At 39.3% G+C, this 26,873-nt stretch overlaps 1 protein-coding gene across 1 annotated transcript in view; it reads right to left on the reverse strand.

Moving 5' to 3' along the window:
* Window positions 1–26,626, reverse strand: part of Iqub (IQ motif and ubiquitin domain containing) — a 58,394-nt gene extending 31,768 nt beyond the window's left edge. Inside the window, exons 1-6 of the mRNA XM_038319428.2 lie at window positions 26,221–26,626; window positions 24,463–24,597; window positions 20,160–20,321; window positions 19,901–20,073; window positions 19,065–19,220; window positions 3,908–4,118 (exon numbers count right to left, since the gene is read on the reverse strand). Coding sequence (XP_038175356.2) covers window positions 3,908–4,118; window positions 19,065–19,220; window positions 19,901–20,073; window positions 20,160–20,321; window positions 24,463–24,597; window positions 26,221–26,626 — 1,243 coding nt within the window. The remainder of the gene's footprint in view (window positions 1–3,907; window positions 4,119–19,064; window positions 19,221–19,900; window positions 20,074–20,159; window positions 20,322–24,462; window positions 24,598–26,220) is intronic.
* Window positions 26,627–26,873: the final 247 nt, after the last annotated feature.

Genomic DNA, 26,873 nt, shown 5'->3' on the forward strand with positions numbered 1-26,873 from the left:
TTAAAGGGTTGTAGCATTAAGAATGTTGAGAACCACTGAGATAATGCATCATAAATAAATGGAGTTTATCACAAGAATGCAAGGCAGGTTTAACAAATGAAAAAATCAATTGATATAAATCTCTGTGGCATGAACTACAAAGAAGGCTGTAAAATTCTTTGAATACTGAAAAAGCAGGAGACAAAATGCAGTATTCATCCCTCCTCCAACTCTAAGGAAAGGCTTCTCAGACGTGTATGGAAAATGAGGAATTGTCTTCAGTCAAATGAAGGACATCACTAAACAACTAAGCTATGGTAAAATAATACCCCCTATGAAAAGCGGGTGTACTCTCCCTAACATCACATTGGTCCATTCGATGTGGAAAAGACAAGGCCCTCACCAAATTCCAACTCCTGGCAGACTCTTTTGTAAAAGTTTACAAATGTGTACTAAACACTACTTTAAAAAAGCAAATGATTTTGTTGTTGTTGTTATTGTTTATGATGTTTTTGTTGTTGTTTTTTTTTTCAAGACAGGGTTTCTCTATGTAGTAGTCCTGGCTGTCCTGGAACTCACTCTGCAGACCAGGCTGGTCTCGAACTCGCAGAGATTCACCTACCTCTGCCTCCTGAGTGCTGGGATCAAAGGTGTGAGCCACCACCGTCCGGAAAAAAGCAAATGATTTAATAGTTAAACCTACTTTGAAAAAAAAAAAAACTGAGCCAAGCAAAATACTCAGCCCACCTTTTCAAGAGTCATGAAACTGCAGTACTGGAGACTGTGGGATATTGGTACAATGTCACTAATAAGTCAATAGGACAGGATAAAGCTCTAGATATTTCTAGACAGTTAAGGTGGAAAAGTAATTCAATGGAGAAAAAGTTATTCGGTTAAAAATAAAATAAAATAGCTAAAAGCAAATTATGGTAGAACAAACTGATTTCCACACATATAACAGGTAAACCAATTTTATACAATTAAAAAGTAAAATGTCCATTTCTCATTCTTATTCCTATCAGAAGTCCTAACACAAAAAAAAAAAGTTCAGCCAGGAAAACTTTTAAAGCCATACCTCCTAGGGGGAATAACTGCCTTTATTTCACAGTTAACACACTTCTTAATTGTCCATATAAAGAATTAGAAAAAAAATGCAAAATTATTAATACATGAGCTTAGCAAAAACTGAGGAGATGAGATTAATGTATATAGGTCAATTGTGTTTCTATATACCAGAAACAAACTCCTGGAATTTTATCTAAAATTTATTTTTCCAATGCTGGGAATTTATCCCAGGCAAACAAACACTCTACCACTAAACTGCATCCTTACTCCTGGAATTTGTTTAAATAATACCAAAATCATATGTGTATATGTGTATAGGTATAGAGGAAAAATTAATAAAACGTGAAGGATTTATATGCTGAAAGACAAAACACTGATAAAATAAAGATTGAAACAAACGGAAAGATACGCAGTGTCCATAGACTCAATGACGGTTACCCCAGTTTATCTGGAGACCAAACACAGTTCCACTCAAACTCCCAACAAAGGTTTTTGCTGTTGCTGTTTTCAAGACGCGGTTTCACTGTGTTTCCCTTGCCTGTCCTTGAACACACTCTCTTAACTGTGCTGGCCTTGAACTCACAGAGATCCTCCTGCCTGTGCCCCCTGAATGCTGGGATTAAAGGTGTAGCCACACCTTTAATCCAAAAATTTTGTATGTGTGTTTTGCCTGCATGTCTGACTGCAGCACTTGTGTGTCTGGGGCCTTAGGAGGGCAGAGGAGGTCGCAGTACTTAGGCAGTTGTAAAGCCTGTAAACTTACATTTCACACCTCATATAATTTCTTTCAAGTTGAATTATGTATCTAAATGCAAAATATAGAACTAGAAAATTTCAGAAGAAAATATAGGAGAAAATCTACATGAGCCTACGTTTGAAGAACTTTTAGATATAACAGTAAGTATATAATCTATATAAAAACAAATTGATACGTTGATTTGTATCAAAGGTACAAAGTTGAATTGTATCAAAGTCATTCACTCTAGCAAAGACACCAAGGGGGAGAAGGAATGCTCTTCCTTGGCTCAGGAGAGTCCCTCTCCTTCCAGCCTGACACGTGGCTCATGCCTCCTCTCCTGGGTACTTGAGCTGAACCTCCCGTCCTCCAACCCTGCGGGCTCTGACAGAGACGTCTAAACTGCAGGTGCAGAACACACTCTTGCTAGCTGCTTCACAACTCTCTTTCTGCTTTATCTCGCTGATCTTACTGAGTGGCCCATGGGCCCACACAAGTTCTCAATTTATTTCTTCTATAAAGCCCTTATGATGGGGACAGAATGTCTTACACTGACTCTGATATCCTGATATCTAACCTCTTAGGCTCTCAGTAAAATAGTACCTCAGAGCAATAGTGCTGTCTGTCCGTCCTCAGTGAGAGCAAACTGACACCAGCAGGGCCTGAGAAGAGACTGGGCGGTGCAGTAATTAACGTTTACACTTTCCGCAACAGGCACAGACTTGTTTTTACCTCTGAGCGGCTGCCCATCGGTGCACTAAAGCTGAAAATGCATTCCCTGTGAACTAGAACCTGCATTCCTAAGTCGGACACCCTAAAGAAACGCACACTTCTCTTCTTCAACGAAGCGAACTCCTTAGATTGTGGAAAACAGAATCTAGGTACAAATTCACAATACAATGCATGAGATAATTGTGATTCGTTTCTGTAATGGGATCGTCTACAGAAATGAGATTGAAAAGCTGAACTACATGTGATAACATAAGACAGAATTCACAGTATAAAACTGAAGTTTAAAAGACCGACATAAGAACTTCATTATGAATAATTCTGCTTACGTAAAAATTGAAAACAAGGCCGGGCCGTGGTGGCGCACGCCTTTAATCCCAGCACTCGGGAGGCAGAGGCAGGGGGATCTCTGTGAGTTCGAGACCAGCCTGGTCTACAAGACCTAGTTCCAGGACAGGCTCCAAAACCACAGAGAAGCCCTGTCTCGAAAAAAAAAAAAACAAAAAATAAATTGAAAACAAGGAATACAAGCCCAATTACTCCTTAGAATACAGGTACTCAAACCAACCTTCTCCAGGTAAGGGCATTCCTGGAAATTCTGATAAGTGGACATCCTACCATTCTGCTCTAGGAATGGCATGGCATCAAGTGTCAACGGGAGACAATCCTGCCTGATGTTTCTTAGACAGTAATGTTTATCTTCTTAAATAAGTATCACTCTGTCTTATTACTAAGGAAAGATATCTTTAAAAAACAGTTTTGGATTATGAATTGTAGTTCAAGCCATACAATTGTCACTCTGAGCCACAAGAGGGCAGCAATTACAAGTCACAGTTGGGAAGATGAACTGAAAAACTTGTATTAAATGGAGGAGAGGCAAAACACACTGTATGTTGTAAACAGAGTACCCCCTCCAAAAATAAAGAATTTTAAAATTATTCTAATTTTTAATTAATAATTTTAAATGTAAAAAGTGAAATAAATTCTCCATATCAGAAACTTCTATTTATTTTCTTTCAGCCATAATAATTTACAAGTGGCCCAAAGCATCACAATCAGATGAGCTATCATTTTAACTTATGTGGCTGAAGCATCAGTGCCACAATACACTAAAACTCCATAGTTCTCACAGCCATATACCCTTTTATTTAAGGTATATTGAGGTTGTTATTTAAAACACTTGCGATTTTATTTAACTCTATCACATTTGCTGGGTATAGTAGAGCACATATTTGATCCCAGCAGGGAGACAGGCGGATCTCTACATAGTGAGTTGCAGGGCACCCAGGGATAAATGTATTTCCTAACCTAGATTCCTAAAACAACCCCCACAACGACGGTGTCTTTCTTTTGTCCTCATCCAGCCTATCCGCCCTGTATAGCTCTTCCAGGACTTACGTTCCAGAGCATTGTAAAGCAGCTCGAAGTCTTCATTCGTCTTAGGGTTGTGCCTGCGGTAGTAGTCCATTCGCAGCCATTCTTCCTTCTCTCTGATCTTCTTGAGCTCTTGCTCTTCTTCCCACTCCAACCTCTTTTTCTTTTGTTGTCTTAAGCTGTCCACATAGCGCTTAGCATGCCATTGCCGGTAGCGTGTCTGTATCACTATCACCTGTTTAAATCCAAAGGAAATAAAGTGTCACTGACTGGTTAACCAGACATTGAAAAGGGCAACAACCATTGTTCCCGTTCAAATTCTACAACCAAACAATACTGGCAGTCTGGTTTCAGTTCTCTCTGAGACATTACTAGGCACAACAATGTGAAATCTAGGGCTGGAGAGCTGGCTCAGCGGATAAGAGCACTGCCTGCTCTTCCAGAGGTCCTGAGTTCAATTCCCAGCAACCGCATGGTGGCTCACAGCCATCTGTAATAAGGTCTGGTGCCCTCTTCTGGCCTGCAGGCACACACACAGAAAGAATATTGTATACATAATAAATAAATATTAAAAAAAACCAATGTGAAATCTATTAATAATGTGCCATTATTTATATATGTACCACTTTGGGGTATGTGCCCAAAGGATGCTCAATCATGCCACAAGGACATATACTTAACTATGTTTATAGCAGCACAGTTTGTCATAGCCAGAACCTTAAAACAAGCTAAATGCTCCTCAACCAACCAAAGGATAAGGAAGATGAGACATTTACACAATGGAGTACTACACAGCAGAAAAAAATGACATATTGAAATTTGCAGGCAAATGGGTGAATCTAGAAAACATCATATTGCGTGAGGTAAGCTAGACTGAGAAAGACAAATGTAATATGTAATCACCCATAAGTGGCTTTTAGACATAAAGCAAAGAAAACCCAGCCTAAAATTCACAATCCCAGAGAACGTTGAAAACAAAGAAGATCCTAAAAGAGACATACATGTATCTAATCTAAATGGGGAATAGAAAAACACAAAATCTCCTGAGTAAACTTGGAGAGTGGAAATCCTGTGAGAAGTTAGAAGTAGGGGTGGAGAAAGGGAGGAGAGTGGAGAAAAATATATAGCACAATAAAAACTATAAAGACAATAAAAAGCCCTTGCCACATAATAATCAAAACACTAAACATACAGAACAAAGAAAGAATATTAAAAGCTGCAAAGGAAAAAGACCAAGTAACATATAAACGAAGACCTATCAGAATTGTACCTGGCTTCTCAGTGGAGACTCTAAAAACCAGAAGAGACTGAACAGACCTTCTGCAAACTTTAAGATACCATGAATGCTAGCAAAAGTTTCAATCACCATAGAGGTAGAAAACAAGATATTTTATGCTAAAGTCAAATTTAATTAATATCTATCCATAAACTAAGGTCTATAGGAGGTACCAGAAGGAAAACCCCAACTCAAAGAAGGTAACTACATTGGTAAAACACATGCAGTAGATATTCCCACACACGAATGAAAAACAGAGACAGAGGCACAGCAACAACAATAACAGGAATTTCTCAGTATGGGAGCGTGAGTCTGGGACCTCTGAGGGACTAAGCCTGAGCCAGGTTCTCTGTGGTTCTGGGCACACCCGAGCCTGGGAACTCCAAGGCAGTAGACAGGAGCCAGAGACCCTTGCAAGATCAACTCCAAGTCAGGGACTTCTGCAGGAGTGGAACCAGACCCCTCCTGATTTACAGAAACAGATCAAAGCAAGTGACCTAAACTAAAGTAGGCCTGAGGCAACAAATTCCACCTTGAGCTGGAGCAGGATTGAGGCAACAAATTCCAGAGGAGTAGGACTGAACCAGCTACCTGGGCTGGAGTGGGCCTAAGCAAGCAAGCTCCATGGGAATGGAAGCTGGGAGCAAATCCAGTCCTGGGACACTGGTAGACAAGGATTGAGCCAGAGACCTGGTCCAGAGATAGCAAACTCCACCAGAACAGGTACAGAGGAGTAACCACTGAGTGAGTGAGCCAGAGCCAGAGCCAGAGCCAGAGCCAGAGACTGCTGAGGGTCTGGACATGAATCTGGGACCATCAAGGGAGTAGACCTAAGCAAGAACCCCTGTGGGTCTGAGCATGAGTCTAGGACCTCCCATGAACTAGGCCTGAACCAGGACCTCTGTGGGTCCAGGCATTGGATTGGGACATCAAAGGGAATAGGCAGGAACCTGGAACCTCTGCAGGTCCAAGCATGAGTCTGGGACCTCTGAGGGAGTAAGCCTGAGCCAGGTCCTCGAGGTTCTGGGAGCACCTGAGTCTGGGAACTCCAAGGCAGTAGACCAGAGCCAGAAACCTTTGCAGGACCAACTCCAAGCCAGGGACTTCTGCAGGAGGGGATCCAGACTAGGATTTTCATAAACGGGCAAAGCTGGTAACCTAGGCCAAAGTAGGCCTGAGACAGCAAACTTGAAAGAAGAAGAGCAAAGCCCAGGAGTGCTGAGCTATCTCCAGGAACACCGAGTAACCAATGGGGTAACTAGAACAGTGACAATGAATGTACCACGAGGAACAACCATTTGAGCTTTGGATTTACTGGCACCTAGAAGATTAATCGGCAGAATTTCAAACAGCCCCAAGGAGGAAAAGATGAGTAAAAAAGGTAAGAGCACACGCAACATCATGGAGAGCAACACAACACCAGTAAAACCTAAAAACCCTAAACAGCAAGACTTGAACAACCAAATATAGATGAAGCAGAAGAAAATGACCTAAAAAATAACTTCAAGAGAAAGTTTGAAACTCTTAAAGGTGAAATGAGAAATTCCCTCAAAGAAATGGAGGAAAAGACAAACAATAAATTGGAAGACATCAGCAAATCCCTTAAAGAAAACCAAGAAAAAGCAATCAAGCATATGAAAGAAACTATTCAAGACTTGAAACTGAAATAGAGACAATAAAGAAAATACAAGCAGAGGGAATTATAGAAACAGAAATCATGAGAAAATGATCTGGAACCACAAACACAAGCATGAACAGCAGAATAAAAGAGATGAAAAAGAGACTCCCAAGTGCTGAAGATACAACAGAGGACATAGACTCATCAGTTAAAGAAAACATTAAATCTAAGAAAAGCTTAATACAAAATATACAGGAAATATGAGACACCATGAAAAGGCCAAATCTTAGAATAATAGGTATAGAAGAAGGAGAAGAATTCAACTCAAAAGCACAGAAAATATATTTAACAAAATCATAGAAGAAAACTTTCCTTACCTAAAGAAAGATATGCCTATGAAGATACAAGAAGTTTACAGAACACCAAATAGACTGGATCCAAAAAAAGTCCTCTCACCACATAATAATCAAAACACTAAACATACAGAGTAAAGAAAGAATATTAAGAGTTGCAAAGGAAAAAGGCCAAGTAACATATAAAGGTAGACCTATCAGAATTACACCTGACTTCTAATTGGAGACAATGAAAGCCAGAAGGTCGTGGTCAAGTGCTATGTAGACATTAAGAGACCATGAATGCCAGCCCAGACTACTATACCCAGCAAAACTTTCAATCACCACAGAAGGACATAACAAGATATTCCATGATAAAACTAGATCTCATCAATACCTAGTCACAAACCCAGCCCTACACAAAATACTAGAAGGAGAACTCCAAACCAAGGAAGTTAGCTACATCAACAAAAACACAGACAATTGATGGTCTCATAGCAGCAAATCCCAAAGAAGAGGGAAATGTACAAATTAACAACACCAGCAATGAAAACAAAATTAACAGGAGATAGCAATTGCTGGTCATTAATATCCCATAATGTACATGGACTCAACTCACCTATAAAAAGCCACAGGCTAACAGATTGGATATGAAAACAGAATCTATCCTTCTTCTGCATACAAGAAACACATCTCAACCTCCAAGACAGACATCATCTCAGAGTAAGGGTTGGGAAAAAATATTCCAATCAAATGGACCTAAAAAACAAGGGGGTGTAGCTATCCTAATATCTAACAAAATAGATTTCAAGCTAAAATCAATAAAAAGAGACAAAGAAGGTCATTTCATATTAGTCACAGAAGAAATCCATCAAGAGGGAATCTCAATACTGAACATCTATGCCCCAAATACAAGGGCACCCTCATCAGTAAAAGAAACACTTCTAAAGCTTAAATCATGCATTAAACCTCACACACTAATAGTGGGAGACTTCAACACTCCTCTCTCACCACTGGACAGGTCAGTCAGACAAAAAAATTGAACAGAGAAATAAGAAAACTAACAGATGTTATGACTCAAATGGACTTAACAGACATCTATAGAATATTCCATCCAAACACAGAAGATTATACCTTCTTCTCAGCACCTCATAGAACCTTCTCAAAAATTGACCACATACTCAGTAACAAAACAAACCTCAACAAATACAGAAAAATTGGAATAACCCAATGTACCTTATCAGATCACCATACTTTAAAACTAGAAGTCAACAGCAATACTACTTCCAGAAAATCCACAGACACATAGAAATTAAACAATGTTCACATAAATCATTAATGGGTCAAGGAAGAAACAAAGGGAGAAATTTAAGACTTCCTAAAATTCAATGAAAATGACCACACAAAGTACCCAAATTTATGGGACACAATGAAAGCAGTATTAAGAGGAAAGTTCGTTCATAGCACTAACGCTTGCATAAAGAAGCTGGAAAAATCCCACGCTAGTGAGTTAACAAAACATTTGAGAACTTTAAAACAACAAGAAAAGAAAACTCACCTAAGAGAACAAGATGACAGGAAATATTCAAATTGAGAGCTTAAATTAACAAAATAGAAACAAAGAAAACAATACAAAGAATCAATGAGACAAAGAGTTGGTTCTTCGAGAAAAATCAACAAAATAGACAAACCTTTATCCCAAAAAAAGGCAGCAGAGAATATCAAATTAACAAAAATCAGAAATGAAAAGGAGGACATATCAGCAGACATGGAGGAAATACAGAGAGTCGTTGGGTCATATTTCAAAAACCTGTACTCCACAAAATTGGAAAACTTAAAGGAAATGGACAACTTTCTGGATAAATATCACTTACCAAAATTAAATCAAGACCAGATAAGCAAATTAAACAGACCTATAACTACTGAAGAAATAGAAACAGTTATCAAAAGTCTTCCAAAAAAAAGCCCAGGACCAGATGCTTTCAGCTCAGAATTCTACAAGACTTTCAAAGGAGAACGAATACTCCTCTAATTATTCCACACAATCGAAATGGAAGGAACACTGGCAAATTCTTTTTATGAGACTACAATTATCCTGATACCCAAACCACAGAAGGACATTACTAAGAAAGAGAATTACAGACCAATCTGACTCATGAACATTGATGCAAATATACTAAATAAAATACTGCAAATCTAATCCAAGAACACATCAGAACCATCATCTACCATGATAAGTCAGCTTCATCCCAGAGATGCAGGGATGGTTCAACATACAAAAATCTGTCAATATAATCCATATATAAACAAACTGAAAAATAAAAACCACATGATGATCTCATTAGATGGCAAAAAGGCTTTTGACAAAATACAACATCCCTTTATAATAAAGGTCTTGGAGAGAGCAGGGATACTAGGAGCATAACTAAACATAATAAAAGCAATATACAGCAAGCCAACAGCCAACATCAAACTAAATAGAGAGAAACTCCCAGCGATTCCACTGAAACCAGAACCAAGACAAAGTTGTCCACTCTCTCCATATCTATTCAATATAGTTCTTGAGGTCCTAGTTAGAGCAATAAGACACCAAAAAGAGATCAAGGGGATACAAATTGAAAAAAAGTCAAACTCTCACTGTTTGTTGATGATATGATAGTTTACATAAGCAATACCAAAAATTTTACCAAGGAACTTCTACAACTCATAAACACTTTCAGTAATGTAGCAGGATACAAGATTAACTCAAAAAATCAGTAGCCCTCCTGTACACAGATGATAAAAGGGCTGGGGAATAAATCAAAGAAACAACACCCTTCACAGTAGCCACAAATAGCATAAAATATCTTGGAGTAACTATAACCAAACAAGTGGAAGACTTGCATGACAAGAACTTTAAATCTTTGAAGAAAAAAAAATTGAAGAAGACACCAGAAAGTGGAAATATCTCCCATGCTCTTGGGTAGGCAGAATTAACATAGTAAAAATGGCAATCTTACCAAAAGCAATCTACAGATTCAATGCAATGCCCATTAAAAATCCCAGCAAAATTTTTCATAGAACTTGAAAGAACAGGACTCAACTTAATATTAAAAAGCAAAAAATTCAGGAGAGCCAAAACACTCCTGTATAATAATAAAAAAAAAAAAACTTCTGACTTCTGGAGGCATCACAATCCCTGACTTCAAACTCTACTACAGAGCTACAGTACTGAAAACAGTCTGGTATTGGCATAAGAACAGACAGGAGGACCAATGGAATCAAATCAAAGACCTGGATATTAATCCAAACACCTTCGAACACCTGATTTTTGACAAAGAAGCAAAAAATATCAAATGGAAAAAAGAAAGCATATTTAACAAATGATTCTGGAATAACTGTATATCAACATGTAAAAGAATGAAAATAGACCCATATCTATCACCATGCACAAAACTCAAGTCCAAATGAATTAAAGACCAGCCACACTGAATCTTATAGAAAAGAAAGTGGAAAGTACACTTGAATGCATTGGCACAGGAGACTACTTCCTAAATATAACCCCAGCAGCACAGACACTGAAAGAAACAATTAATAAATAGGACCTCCTGAAACTGAAAACCTCCTGTAAAACAAAAAACATGGTCAACAAGACAAAAAGACAGCCTACAGAATGGGAAAATATCTTCACCAACCCCACATCAGACAAAGGTCTGATCTCCAAAATATACAAAGAACTCAAGAAATTGGTCATCAAAAGAACAAATAATCCAATAAAAAATAGAGTGCAGACCTAAACAGAGAACTCTCAACAGAGGAATCTCAAATGGCTGAAAGACACTTAAGAAAATGTTAAACATCCTTAGTCTCAGAGAAATGCAAATCAAAACAACTCTGAGATTCCATCTTACCTGTAAGAATGGCTAAGATCTAAAACACTGATAACAACTTATGCTGGAGAGGTTGTGGGGAAAAGAGAACACTTCTGCATTGCTGGTGGGAATGTAAGCTGGTACAGCTCCATTGGACATCAGTGTGGTGATTTCTCAGAAAATTAGGAAACAACCCTCCTCAAGTCCCAGTAATATCACTTTTGGGTATATATTCAAAGGATGCTTAATCATGCCACAAGGACATGTGCTCAACTAAGTTCATAGCAGCTTTGTTTGTCATAGTCAGAACCTGGAAACAACCTAAATACCCCTTGGACCGAAGATTGAATAAGGAAAATGTGGTCCATTTACATAATAGAGTACTACACAGCAGAAAAAAATAACAACATCTTGAATAGGAAAATGGATGGAGCTAGAAAACATTATTTTGAATGAGGTAACCCAGACACAGAAAGACAGTTATCACGGGTACTCACTCATAGGTTGTTTTTAAACATAAAGCAAAGAAAACCAGCCTACAAACCACAATCCCAGAGAACTTAGACAAAGATGAGGACCCTAAGAGAGACATACATAGATCTAATCTACATGGGAAGTAAAAAAAGATAAGATCTCTTTAGTAAATTGGGAGCATGGGGACCTTGGGGGAGGGCCAAAGGGAGAGGAGAGAGGCAGGGAGGGGAGCAGAGAGGAATGTAGAGGAAAAATGAAAATTTAAAAAAGAGAAAAGAAATCTCTCAACATCAATGGACTCAATCTACCAATAAAAACATACAGAGTAACAGAATGGACATGAAAAGAGGATCCATCCTTCTGCTGTATACAAGAAACACACCTCAACCTCAAAGACAGACATTACCTCAGAATAAAGGGTTTGAAAAAGATTTTCCAATCAAATAGGCCTAAGAAGCAAGATGGTGTGGCTATCCTAATGTCTTACAAATAGTCTTCAACCCAAAATTAATCAAAAGAAATAGAGAAGGATATTTCATATTCATCAAAGGAAAAATCCTCCAAGATGTTATCTCAGTTCTGAATATCTAGACACCAAATATAACGACACCCACAAAACTAAAGCTAAAATCATTATCAAACCCCACACATTAATTGTGGAAGACTTCAACACCCCACTCACACCAATGGAGATGTCTGCTAGATAGAAATTTAAAGAGAAATAAAGGAAATAACAGTTATTACTCAAATGGACCTAACAGTTATTTATAGGACATTTCATCCAAATACCAAACCATATACCTTCTCAGAACCTCATGGAACTTTCTCCAGAATTGACCACATATTCTGTCACAAAGCAAGTCTTAACAGGTAACAAAAAATGGAATAACCCCTATATCAGGATTAACGTTGGAGTTCAACAACAACACAAACTACAGAAAGCCTACCAACTCATGGAAACTGAACAACTCAACTGGATTACCACTGGGTCAAGGAAAAAATAATGAAATTAAAGACTTTCTAGAATTCAATGAAAATGAATACACACATACCCAAACTAATTAGACACAATGAGAGCAGTGCTAAGAGGAAAGTTCATAGCACTAAGTGCCTTCATAAAGAATCTGAAAAAAATTTCATACTAGCTAACAGAACACCTAAAAGCTCTAGGGCAAAAAGAAGCAAACACAGCCAAGAGGAGTGGATGGCAGGAAATAATCAATCTGAGGGTTAAAAAAATCAGTAAAATAAAAACAAAGAGAACAATATAAATAATCAAAGAATAGACAAACCCTTATCCAAACTAACTAAAAGACACAGAGAGAACATCCAAATTAACAAAATCAGAAATGAAAGGGGGGAACATAATAGCAGACACTAAGGAAATTCAGATAATCATTAGATCATACTTCAAAAGCTTGTACTCCACAAAATTGGAAAATCTAAAAAAAAATGGACAAATTTCCTGATAGATTCCACAGAACAGAATTAAACCAAGATCAGATGAACAATTTAAACAGACCTCTAACCTCTAGGGAAACAGAAGCAGTCATTAAATGTCTCCCAACCAAAATTAATCCAGGGCCAGATGATTTCAGTGCAAAATTCTACTAGACTTTCAAAAAAGGAGCTAATACCTCAAATTATTCCCCAATTAGTCCACTTCTCAAATTATTTCACAAAATAGAAACAGAAGGAACACTGACAAATTCATTCTATGAAGCCATAGTTACCCTGATACCCAAAATGTACAAGGACTCAACAAAGATAGAGAATTACAGACCAATTTCCCTCATGAACTTTAATGCAAAAATACTCAATAAAATACTGGCAAACCAAATGCAAGAACACATCAAAAAGATCATCTATCATTAATCATGGGCTTCATTCCAGAGATGCAGGGATGGTTCAACACATGAAAATCTGTCTATGAAATCTACCATATTAACAAACTGAAAGAAAGAAAACACAAGATCATCCCCTTAGATGCTGAAAAAGCCTTTGACAATATCCAACATCTCTTCATGATAAAAGTCTTGGAGGGATCAGGAATACAAGGAACATATTTAAATACAATAAAAGCAATATACAGCAAGGTTATAGCCAACATCAAATTAAATGGAGAGAAACTCAAAGCGATTCCACTAAAATCAGGAACAAGACAAAGCTGTCCACTCTCTCCATATCTATTCAATATAGTACTTGAGGTTCTAGCTAGAGCAATAAGACACCAAAAGAAGATCAAGGGGATACAAATTGAAAAGAAGTCAAATTTCCACTATTTGCTGGTGATATGATAGTATGTATAAGTGACCCCAAAAATTCTACCAACTCCTATAAACACCTGTAGTGTGGCTGAATATAAGATTAACTCAATACACAAATGGTAAAAGGGCTGAGAAAGAAATCAGAGAAACAAAATATTTCCCAACAGCCACAGTCAATATAAAATATCTTGGTGTAACTCTAACCAAGCAAGTGAAGGTCCTGTTAGACAAGAACTTCAAGTATTCAAAGAAAGAAACTGGGTAAAATATCACAAGATGGAAAGATCCCCTATACACATGGAACACTAGAATTAACATAGTAAACATGGCCATCTTACCAAAAGCAATCCCTATCTAAATTCCAACACAATTCTTTGCAGAGCTTGAAAGAACAATGCTCAACTTCATATAGAAAAACAAAAAATTCAGGCTAGCTAAAACTAACCTGTACAATCAGGTCTCACCATCCCTGATCTCAAGTGCTACTACAGAGCTATAGTGATAAAAAAAAAAAAAAAAAAAAAAAAAAAAAAAAAAAAAAAAAAAAAAAAAAAAAAAACAGGGTATCAGCATAAAACAGACACGCTGGTAAGTGGAATCAAATCAAAAATTCAGGCATAAATCCACACTCCATACTATAGACACTTGAATTTTCACAGAAAACAAACCAGAATACCATCTGATGGGGAAAAAAAGAGAGCATCTTCAACAAATGGTACTGGCATTACTGAATGTAGGCATGTAGAGGAATGCAAATTGATTCATATTTATCATTCTGCACAAAACTCAAGAGTCCAAGTGGGCCAAAGACCTCAACATAAATCCAGTTACACTGAAATTGATCAAAGAGAAAGCAGGTAATAACCTTGAACACATTGGGACAGGGGACAACTTCCATCAATAGCACAGATACTAAGATTGAAAATTAATAAATGGGACCTCATAAAACTGAAACACTTCTCTAAGGCAAAAGACACTGTCAGTGGGACAAAACGGCAACCTACAGAATAGAAAAAGATCTTCACCAACCCCACATCCAATAGACGACTGATCTCCAATGAAGAACTCAAGAAACTAGACCTCAACAAACCAAATAAGCTAATTTTTAAAATGAGGTACTGACCTAAGCAGAGAATTCTCAACAGAAAACTCTCAAATGGCAGAGAAACACTTAAAGAAATTTTCATCATACTTAGCCATTAGGGAAATGCAAATCAAAATGACTCTGAGATTGAATCTTACTTGTCAGAATATCTCAGATAACAAAAACCCACAGGTGACAGTTCTTGCCAGTGAGAATGCGGAGCAAGAGAAATACTCATCCATTGCTGGTCAAAGTGCAAACTTGGACAGCCACTTTGGAAAGTATGACAGTTTCTCAAAAAAAATTGGGAATTGGTCTACCTCAAGACCCAGACATACCACTCCTGGGCATATACCCAAAGAATGCTCAATTACACCACAAGGACACTTGCTCAACTATGTTCAGAGCAGCTTGATTTTAATAGTCAGAACCTGGAAACAACCTAAATGACCCTCAAATGAGGAATGGATAAAGGAAATGTGGTACATTTGTACAATAGGGTATTACTTAGCTGTTAAACAGAATAATATCAGGATATTTGAAAGCAAATGGATGGAATTAGAAAGAAAAAAAAACATCCTGAGTGAGGTAACCCATACCCAGAGAGACAAATATGGTATGTCCTCACATATAAGTGGATATTAGCTGTAAAGTAAAAGATATTCATGCTACAATCCACAGACCAGAGAAGCTAGTTAACAAGGAGAGCCCAAGTGGGAGATGCATGGATCTCCAAAGGAAAGTCAAATAGAGGAGATCTCCTAGCAGGATTGGGGGCAGGCAGGCATGGGATCTTGAGGGATCAGGCTGAGGGTGGGTGAACTGGAAGAGTGCCGAGAAAGATGACTGGAAAGGTAGGCTTTATTTATGGCATTGGGTAGAAGTCTGATGTAAGGGAAACTCCCACAAATCTACGAAGACAGCCTCAACTAAGACTCCTGACAGCAATGTACGCATAGCCTGAACTGGCCATCCCCCGGGATCAGATTGGTGGCTACCCTCATTGTCAGTGGAGAGCCTTCATCCAGTGACCGATGGGGGCAGATTAAGAGATCCATGGCCAAACATGGGGCTGAGATCAGGGAGTCATGCTGAGGAGAGTAAGAAGGGATTGTAGGAACCAGGGAATCACGGACAGAGGAGGAAAACCCTTAGACATGGACAACATCACTTGTGGGAGCTCACAGAATCTGGATCAAGAACAGGGAGTCTGCATGGGACTGCCTTGGCCCCCTTTATGTATGTGACAGTTGTATAACTTGGTCTATTCGTGGAACTCCTAACAAAAAGAGCAGGGCTGTCTTGATACTTTGGCTGGTTTTGGGGAACCTGTTCCTCATGCTGGATTGCCTTGCCCAGTGTGAATACAAGGGGAAGTGCTCTGTCTTGTAGCATCTCAATATGCCATGCTTTGCTGATGCTCATGGGAGACCTGCCTCTTTCTGAGAGAATAAGAAGGGTTGTGGATTGGGGTGGGGGCAGAGGGACACTAGAGAAGGAAGAGGGAGGAGAGGGAGGAGAGAAGAAAGGGAAGGCTGCAGTAGGGATGTAAAATAAATAATTTTTTTAAAAAAGAGTACAGACTCTAGAAAGTTACTGTAAATCTTCCTTCTGCTATTTCCTTGCTGTCTGGCATTAAGCAATTAACCATTCTTTATACAATAGCAGTAGGTATAGGAAGTGCTTAGCCAAAGACTACTTCAATAAACATTACAGCAGTTAAAAAACCCTAATTGTCCCTAGCTTATAGAGTGGCTACCAGTTCATACACATATTTACAACAAAATTCTATTTTCAGAACATATAGCAAGGAGATATATGTGTATATAGTGAAGTACATGTGTATATACATGTGTATATAGGTTAGAGCTAATGGTTCTCAACCTGTGAGTTTTAACCCCTTGGGTCACAGATCAGACATTTACACTATTATTCAAAACAGTAGCAAAATTACAGTTATAAAGTAGCAACAAAATAATTTTATGGTGAGGGTAACCACAACATGAGGAGCTGTATTAAAAGGTCACACCATTATGACAGTTGAAAAGCACTGGGTTAGACCATAATTGTATTTGGAAGCACAGAGGAGAATTTTTCACTGTATAGACTTGCACTAGATAATGTCTACCCAATGGAGTCTCCATGGCCTTCTTGAACATGAGCACAGGTGGTTCCTCGCAGCTAAGGACATTGTGAAATTAATTGTCCCCTGGAATAATTAACCTTGGAGAGCAAGAAGAAAAATATTCTTTTATTCTCTCTTTTAATCCATCTGGCCACATCCAAATTTCCTTTGAGTATACGCCAAAGAATAATTGACCATTTTTAAAAAGCCCCCCCCCCAAAAAAAAGCTAGAAGGCTTCTCATGGAACAACAAAAACAATGTACTTTTGTGTAGAGAATCACTTGTAAAAGCAGTTAACAGAGTAGTGCTCAGACTAACGGCATTTGTGGTATCTGGAAATTTCCACCAACATGCATTCCTAGGTGCCACCTGTGAGCTGGTGAGGGAAATAGGTCTAACACAGCAACATGCCCTTCACTGGATTCCAAAGCTAGAGTTTCTGAACCAACATAAACACAACAACAATAAGATGATGCTAGACATAATATCTTCAGAGTAAAGGGAAAGATGCCAGTCTAAAAGAGTCAATATTAAATAAGTAGGATATGTATTAGTAAGGGCTGCTTTTGAACGTGTTAAACTCATGAAGACTCCAAAAGAAGCTTTTAGAATAATATAAAAACTTTCCCCTTCTTACGTAAAAAAACCAGGCAACATCAGTAGGCTGCATGTTTTGGGAATCTCTTGGACAGCCTTAGCCGGCAACAACTCAGCAGAGGGCTTCTCCTGTCTCGTACTGGGTGGGGGTTGTTCAGTGGTCTTTGGTTCTTAGAGGGAGCACCATCAGTCCAGATGAGAAAAATTTATGAAAACTATATACTTATATTTATACAGAGAATGGCATGCATTATTTTTAAAGGCAAATGGTTAATAAGACAATCCCTTGTGGCTTTTTCAGACATTCATATTGTTAGTTTAGCCATTTCCCTCCTCCTGTGTTACCTCGCCGCACCTAGGGAGCCTCCTCTTTCCTTTCTTTTCTTATCAGATCACTTGCATCTGTATATTCTTCTTTAGCCACCTCCTACTTCCTTCAGTATTCACCTCCCATCCCCTCCACAGGATTCCCCTCTTTCCCATTTCCCTGATCAGATAAGCTGTACCCTGGTATGCCCCTCTCTATTGCACTCCATTCCCACTGCACTGCCAACAGTCCCAATTTACTCTCTGTAGTTACTGCAGGCAATGTATTCACACCTGAAGAATTGGGCTAGCAGTTTCCAATGAAAGAGAACATACGTTTGTCTTTCTGGATGTGAGTTACCAACCCCAAGAGTGCAATAACGGCACACATAAATTGGTGGCAACCAAGAGCTTTCTAATTGGATTTAAGAATTGCCCAACAAGAGATGAACCATGCCTTGAACTGGAAAAATAGAGATAGATAGATAGATAGATAGATAGATAGATAGATAGATAGATAGATAGATAGACAGTTGGATGGATGATAGATAGATATAGATAGATAGAGATAGATGATAGATAGATAGATAGATAGATAGATAGATAGATAGATAGATAGATGACAGTTGGATGGATGATAGATAGATATAGATAGATAGAGATAGATGATAGATAGATAGATAGATAGATAGATAGATAGATAGATAGATAGATAGATAGATAGATAGATAGATAGATGATATTTTGCTCATACCCAAATGAAGACAGATGATAGATACTTTTCTAAGTTATCTATAAGAGATCAATTAGGCTGGAAGTTAAATGATGAAAAAAAGATAAATCATCCAACTAAAATATTGGAGACATTACATAAGTGTCAGAGAAGTCAAACTGCCAAGTCATGCTTGACTTCAATTCATCATAGAAGCCCCCATTTGACTGTACTGGCATAAGGGGAACAAGTAAGGGAAAGAAGAGTTGAAAAGTCTAAAAATGGCCAAAGGCTACACCAAAACACCTGAGGAGAGTCCTTGGGCAACAGGGAGAATTAGCAAAATTTTTAATTCTGGTTATTGATATGGAGTCTGGTTATTTATATGGAAAGATACTCAGAATGACTGCGCTTAGGAGCATTAGAACGCTATTCATGCTGCTCTGCCTCGAGTTGCCATGGCTTGGGAAAATGCACAGAGAAGAACAGGGTTATCCATCTAATTTTCCGTGTTCGACCCCAGTGAACACTATATTACCGCATTCAGCCGGCGAGCGTGGTACTCTGCTGCTGTAAAGTATCTTCCGGGCTTGAGAAGTTTATCGGTCATGTTTGATACATACACACCAATTGCATTCATCTGCGTGGATGTTGTATTTGTAGTCTGCTGCATCTTTTTCCTCTGGAAAACTGTCTAAAATAAAAGCATTAAAAATAAGCACCTACTACATCATTCCTATTGTAAAGAAAACCTTACAAACATCTGTAAGTGAAAAGGGTGTTTCTGCAGTTTATATTACTCTTTCTTTGTTACATAACTTGTCATACAAATAGTGATGCAGGCATGGATAAAGTCCTGAGTGAGGATGTATTGTACATGAGCATAGCCGTGCCAAGGACCCAAGGCCTCAGACCCACGGAAACGACAAAACCTTCCCCAAGGCAGACTCCGGGCCTTCCCCTGGTCAAAGTAATGATTTGGACAGCGTGTGCAGAAAACATCAACCACAGCTTCCTCTTCCCAGGTGACTGCAGCCTGACACTGCTCCCCAGGACACCCCTACAGATTAGCTGACTCCTTCTTCAGCCGTATATAATAAACAACACCCTCCTTCCACAGTAAATTCCATGTTCCATGGTATATAATAAATGACCAAGTTTCTGGGCAGCTGGTGAATCTCCATCAGAGCATATGATGTACCACCAGAACTCCACTTTCCTTTCTTTTCTTCATTACCTGTCACCCCAGGAAGGTCAATCCCCAAGTTGTTCAGGTTGTGACACAATTAGAAAATTTGGAGGGCGTCACGCAGTATACAATTGTTGATTATGTAATGTCACCCACATAAACAGGACAATAAAAAAAAACATTACCTGAGTGTCCCTAGAAAAGAGAGAGGTTTTCTCAAGAATCTTTTTGGGTACAGTTTGTGTTCCGGCATTGTGGTATTCTACTCCTGTGATTTTATGTCTAAATCCACCAAGAAATGGTTTGTGGAAGTCAGATTTTACTATCTCAACAGCTACCTCCTCGTAGCGATCGGTGCCTGAGGAGATGAAAACCAAGACTGGAGGGAAAGTTCAACCTAAGGACACTCTGAAACACTGTCTGCAAAGACACCCGAGGACTCACCAGTCTGGATGGTGACAGTGATGATCTTGGAGCCCTCACTCAAGCCTTCCACTCTTCTGACTGGATATTGATCGGGATGTGTGGAAAATATCTCCAACTGGACAATTTCTCGGGGTTTAATTCCATATTGTATTAGACTCTCGTTATTCCCAACAACTGTTCCTGAGAAAATGGAAGTGTTGAGAGGTTTTATGGAAAAGAAATGGTCGTTTCTGTTCCTGCTTACTTTAAATTGAGAAAATTGTGTATGTTTAAGTTGTACCATGTGATGTTTCAAACATGTGCCCAGGCTATGAAATGGTTAAATCAAGTGAATAAATCCAATACCTCACACACATATTTTACTGTTTCAGTAATTTTCAAGTACATAATACCTGCTGATTACTATAGTCACCGTTATATGCAGTAATCAGTCAGGCACTTCTACTTTAAGGAAATGGAAAATATTAAAGATGCTTGTAGGAACACATGTCAGTAAATTACTAGATGCAGTATTCTGACCTCATGCTATAACATTAGTACAGAAAAGTCCACAAGACAGTGACTGTAGTTCAAAACAACTTAATATTTTGTACATGTAACTAGAAAAGAGGTAAAGATGTGGAAATTTTGATTATCTTGCTCTAATTGGTTCATATTTTACATCTTGTTGAAGCATCATGCTATACGACATAAATATGCATGTGATTATATATCAATGAGAAATGAATCCAGTCATGGTGGCCCATGGTTGTAATCCTAGAGAGGGAGAGGCTGAGGAAGAAGGATCACCAGCCTAAGAGTTCAAGTACAACCTAAGCTATATAGTGACTTCTAGGCTGGGTTACAGTGTAAGACTCTGGCTAGGAGATGGAGATGCGAATTACACGATTAACTCTGCACAGTGTAGATACAACACATAATCATCCTGTGTCCCATAAGGAGTTATAAATAAAATGAAAAGAAGCAAAACTCCATAATAGGAACAGTTAGTGGATTTATTAAGAAGTAATGCAGCATTATAAATAGAGCTACTTGCCAATCTTCCAGAATATATAACATAAAAATATAAATATTTAAATAGATAATAACTATGAAACTCTATAAACACGTGAAAATAAAACCATCCTCTAGTATGAGCAGAATCACGTACTGTTTTCTGTTTACAGAAAAGACTATACAGGCCATGTCCAAATGGGTGCAGCATGATCTGTCACTCTAGGAACTGGAATATCAAGCAAGCAGATCTCCACACTAGCCAATCCACCCTCCAGTGTAGAAAAGCATCGGCTCAGAATTCCAAGGAATCATTCACTTCCTTCCTCTTCCAACAGAGTCATATGCTGATGTAGGAGTGTCTTATATCTATCTGTTGTTTCATTGGTTAATTAATAAAGAAACTGGTTGGCCTGTTATGTCAGAACATAGGTGGGTGGAGTAGACAGAACAGAATGCTGGGAAGAAGGCAGTGAGGCAGACACTTCAAGCAGTCGCCATGACTCTCCTCTCTGAGAGGGATGCAGGCTAGAATCTTCCCGGTAAGCCACCACCTCGCAGTGCTTACAGAGATTACTAAATATGGGTTAATCAAGATGTGAGAGTTAGCCAGTAAGAGGCTAGAGCTAATGGGCCAGGCAGTGTTTAAAAGAATACAATTTGTGTGTTATTTCAGGGCACAAGCTAGCCAGGCGGCTGGGAGCTGGGCGGCAGGAACACAGCGCGCTGCTCCTCACTACAATACACAATGAATGTCAGATGGAGTCAAACTTCTCTAGACATCACTTCATGTTCCTGTTAACATTGCTTCAGCTCATACTCATTCCTCCCTGCTCGGCACTAACACTGGTGTATTCAGGTAAGCAGCTAATAATTTCCTGGTTTATGGGATAAAAAAATACAACAAAGGACTGAGAACGGTCCAGTTGGTAATGTGCTTACTGCACATTTGGCTTCACATCCTCAGAATGCATTCACATCTGTAAGCCGGCAGTGGTGAGGAGGATTCTGGGTCTTGCTCCCTAGTTGGTCTAGTCAAATCAGCAGATTCCTAGTTGAGTAAATCTACTTGTGACAGGTTGAAGAGAGGCATCAAGAGGAGCCCACATCCTCATCCTTAGGACCTAATCTTACAGAGCAACAATGACTGCAGACTTGAGCAAGGACTTGAAATGAAGAGCTAATCCTCCCTGTGTAACTGTGCCCTGCAGCACATATGCCCTTGTTAGAGAATGGTAAAGAAAGACTTGACTCAGGGGAAAGGTGATGTGATGGAAGCTAAGTGAGATCTGTCTAAATGTGTGCACCTTTGGGGATGGATGAATGACCAAGGAGACACTGAATGCCAGGCCTGCAACTCTAGAAGCAGGAACATCAAGCAAGTAGATTTCCCTCCAGATACCACAGACAGAGAGAGAGAGACATTTTCAGTCCCACTGAAAATGACATGGGACCTCTACCCTCCAGAACTGTAAAGGAAGTTTACTTTGTAATTCTAAATTATATTAGTTATTATAGCAGCCATGGAAAACTAGCACAGGTTCCCTGAGCTCTCTTTGTTCCTATGTTCTTTTCTAGAGTGGGTGCAGACCCAGCAGGCTTGAGCTACAGTTCTCATGCTGAGATAAAGCACCCATTTTGCATTTGAGTTACTATCCTGCAGTTTAAACTTCCCTCTTTGGTATCATACATTTTGAACTCAGCCACTTATTAGCACATCGACTTTATAGATGGAGTTCACTGAGTTTATTTTCCAAATAGTTAGTAGTAATATATAGCTCCCTCAAAGAGTTGCTGTGTAAATTAAACCACAAAATAAGCAGAATATTTTATAGAAGTACTAACACATGCTAAGGACTCAGCCATTGTGATCGTCATCATCGTTTTTGTTGGTAATCACTCTATACTTCAGTTTGGTCTGCCCAATCAACCTTTAGTTGGTCATTTTAGTAATGTTTGGTGGTCATTCACTTTTATGGACTTTTTTATTCACTTATTTATTCATTGTGTGTATATTTGCATGCATCTCTGTGTGTGCATGTCGTGGCACGGGAGTGACAGAGGACAACATGAGGAAGTCAGTTCTTTCCTTCCACCATTTGGTCCTAGGGACAGAACTCATGTTTTTAAGGCCTGGCATCAAGTACTTTGACCTGCTGTGTTATCATACCACACCTAGGCTTTTAAATTTTAATTTAGAACTAAATTTATTTTCTGGAAACTCGTAACATCTTTATAAGTCAATACAAAAAACATTTTAGTGAAAACAGGATTTGTTTATATGTGTCCAATATAAACATATCAGCTATGCTCACCTGGTAGACTATCCAGTCACAAAGAATTTATCTAATTACCATGTGAGGCTGAATAACTTAAGTAGAGAGTCTCGACAACATCCACAAAATGTAAGTAAATTTTACATTGTGAAAATTACTTTAATGTACAGAAAACTCAGAAACTATATTTGTACTGTCTTCTTCATCACCCATTTTCGTCCAGTCGCATTTCCCCTCCACTCACTCAAAAGCTCACCAAGTGTCCCCATCCATTCGGAACTTATTGCTCAATTGACTGAAACATCCTATAGCCACCCAGGTTCCTTCTTCTGTAATATTCAAGTCTGAGTGAGTACGGCCCTGAGAACATCTTCATGGTACGCAGTAACCACCCCCCCCCCCCCCCCCCGTGCAATCCTTCCCTGCAGGTGTGTAAATGACTTGAGGGCACAAACTGTGCTTCATGACTCTGAGAATTTACAGTTTTATCCAAAGGATGTAGACTAAAACCTTTACAGAAATGTGTTGAATGAACTAATGTAGAAGTACCTTGTAATGTTGAAACAGTAAATACTTAAGATAGATTTTTGTTATTTTGTTTTGTTTTGTTTTTATTGAGCTCTACGTTTTTCTCTGCTCCCCTTCAACCTTCTCCCAAGGTCCCCATGCTCCCAATTTACTCAGGAGATCTTGTTTTTTTCTACTTCTCATGTAGATTAGATCAATGTATGTCTCTCTTAGGGTCCTCGTTGTCTAGGTTCTCTGGGATTGTGATTTGTGGGCTGCTTTTCTTTGCTTTATGTTTAAAAGCCACCTATGAGTGAGTACATATGAAATTGTCTTTCTGGGTCTGGATTACCTCACTCAAAATGATGTTTTCTAGCTCCATCCATTTTCCTGTAAAATTCAAGCTGTCGTTATTTTTTTTTTTCTGCTGTGCAGTACTCCATTGTGTAAATATTTACGATGGTTTTAAAATCAAAGGTCTTCGGTAATTTCCGTGTTAAAACCAGCAGAGTCTTGATAAATGTATTATTAGCCTTCACACTTACCTGCATGAGTTATTTGCAGTACATAATGTGGGATACGTAATAGGCGTGCAAAGTGCTCCTTGAGGAATCTAAAAGGAGCATCAACTCTAAAAGGCATGATGATCTCCTGGGCTGCAGAAACAAGTACGATTTTTACTGTAAGCAAAAAGAGAAAAAGAATGATCATCGTCAAACAGCAGGGATCAGTGACCTGTCTCTAGAGAAGGGGAAAGCAGGACACGGTTTACTTTGGCTTTAATCACTATGCATGTGGTCTAAGTTACAACATCAGGAATTACTGAAATATCCAGAATGGCACCAAAACAATTCACATGGAGTAACTAATTTGAGAGCTACTGGGTTCTGTCTGGTGAGACTGGCTCGCTTCATTGTCTCCGCCGGCCCCTTGCCATTTCGACCCTGCAGGCACAGCATGCAGCAGATTCTGAGCTGCCTCTTCTGAGCCGTAGAGCCTGCATTTCACCAAAGTCAGCTGCTGCTGTTCAGGTCAGATAGAAAGACAGGGGAAGTGCAGGGACATGAGAAGGAAAAGGAGCCCCTTGCCTCTCAGATGGCTGCCTCTTGCTGGGTGAGAAGCAAGGATTCCAGAACAGTTGAAACTGCTTACAGCCTTTCTGCTGGCCCAGTCCGAGCCTACAGGCCTAGGAATCTTGCCAGAAATCCCGTATGTAGAGAAAGGTCACACACTGAATGAACCCCTTTATATAATCCTACTGGCTCCAGGTTCTTTTTTTTTCAGACTATAATTCCATCCAATACGTCTCTGAAGCCATCCTATAATCTCACTTAAAAAGAGAGAGAGAAGGAAAAAAGTGTTCCTTGGCAGCCTTTTGAAGTGTAACTTGAAAGCCACAAAAATGGTATATGTGGCAAATGGTAAGGCAGATAGGATTCTGTTCCAGAGTCTGTGCCCATGCTGTCAGGTGTGGCTCATTTTACCCCTGAGCGCCTCTCTTTCCCCTAACCTTCCTGCTTAAAGCCGGTAGCGAAATATCGTTAATGAATTCTCCAACTCTGAACCATCTTGGCTTGTTCTGAAATCCCTTCTGTGTGGAAGTTACGGATCCTGGTTTGCCTTAAGTTGAATGAGGGCCTTAAGAGATTGTAGGAGCTCTTTGGACGCAGAGGAGGATGGTAGGAGCTGTCTCTGCCCCTCATTGCTGTTACTGCTGTTAAATCAGATCCCGTGTTCTTTCCGCTATGGGAGGAAATTCTCAAAATGCACTGGTAAAGAGGAAGCAGAGCAGTGAGCAGTGCTGGAATCGTTGTGTTGCTGCCCCCAGCTCTGTTACCAAGTACTGGCAACACCTGCATGACGTCCACATTGTTCTACGTATGACATTAAAGTTGACCTACAAAAAAAGCCAAAATGTCTTTGCCTGGACAGTATATATGGTTTGTACCAGCCAAAAACAAACAAAGATGTAAAAGCAGCATGGTATGTAAGGGAATACCCCATGCAAATGAGGATATGGATTCCACGTTCATGCTATCCCTTGCTAGCTATAAACGACAATTAACTCCAAATCTTCAAGCCAAACAAAAATACAATAAATTTACTCAGAACCTGTTCCCATTTTTCAAGGTTCCTAAATATATTTAATACCTATTCTATTTGAAATACAGACACACACACACACACACACACACACACACACGAATTTTAAACTGAACATTTAAACCTTTCCATTGAAGCTAAACAAAAATTTTACCCTTTGAAACCAAGAAATAAAATGTCTGGTCTCCTACAGCTAGTACCTGTTGCTGAAGAGTCTCTTATTGTTGCCTGCAGATTCTCCTTGATAGATTTTATTTCATTCAGAAACAGCAGGGGTTCCTCTTTGGGACTCTGAGAAGCTGGACGTTCCTGTCCTTCTTCCCAATATTGTGGCACGTTTTCAATGGACACGACCCCTTCCCTGGGTTTGGCCTCAGACGATTTTCCAGTTGAGGTGCTGCGCTCACTCCGCGTCTCTGTGGTTTCCTCGCTCTCATTGGTTAAGGCCTCGATTTCAGACTCTTGCTCCTCAGTAATATCTGACTCTTCGGCTTCTTCTGAAGGCCGAGGGATGCTGATGACATCGGCAGTCGCTTCACTGTCTGCCGTGGAGGCTATGGAGGCTGCCATCTTCTGAGGCGCGACGTGCTCCTCCGGGTCAGACATTTTCCTGAATTAAGACAAATAGTTAAAGTTACTACACATAGAAAAGTTTCTCGCGGCACCTGGACAGATGGCTCTGTGGTTAAAGGCACTTGCTGATCATGCAGAGGACCTGAGTTTGGCTCCCCAGCACCACAAGGTGGTTCTCGGGAGTCTGAAACTTCAGCTGCAGGGGATCTGATGCCTTCCTCTGGCATCCACGAGTACCAGACACACATGCGGTGCACATACCTAGATGCAGACAAAGCTC

The sequence above is a fragment of the Arvicola amphibius genome, chromosome 2, assembly GCF_903992535.2.
Source record: "Arvicola amphibius chromosome 2, mArvAmp1.2, whole genome shotgun sequence".
In the NCBI taxonomy this organism is placed as follows: Eukaryota; Metazoa; Chordata; class Mammalia; order Rodentia; family Cricetidae; genus Arvicola; species Arvicola amphibius.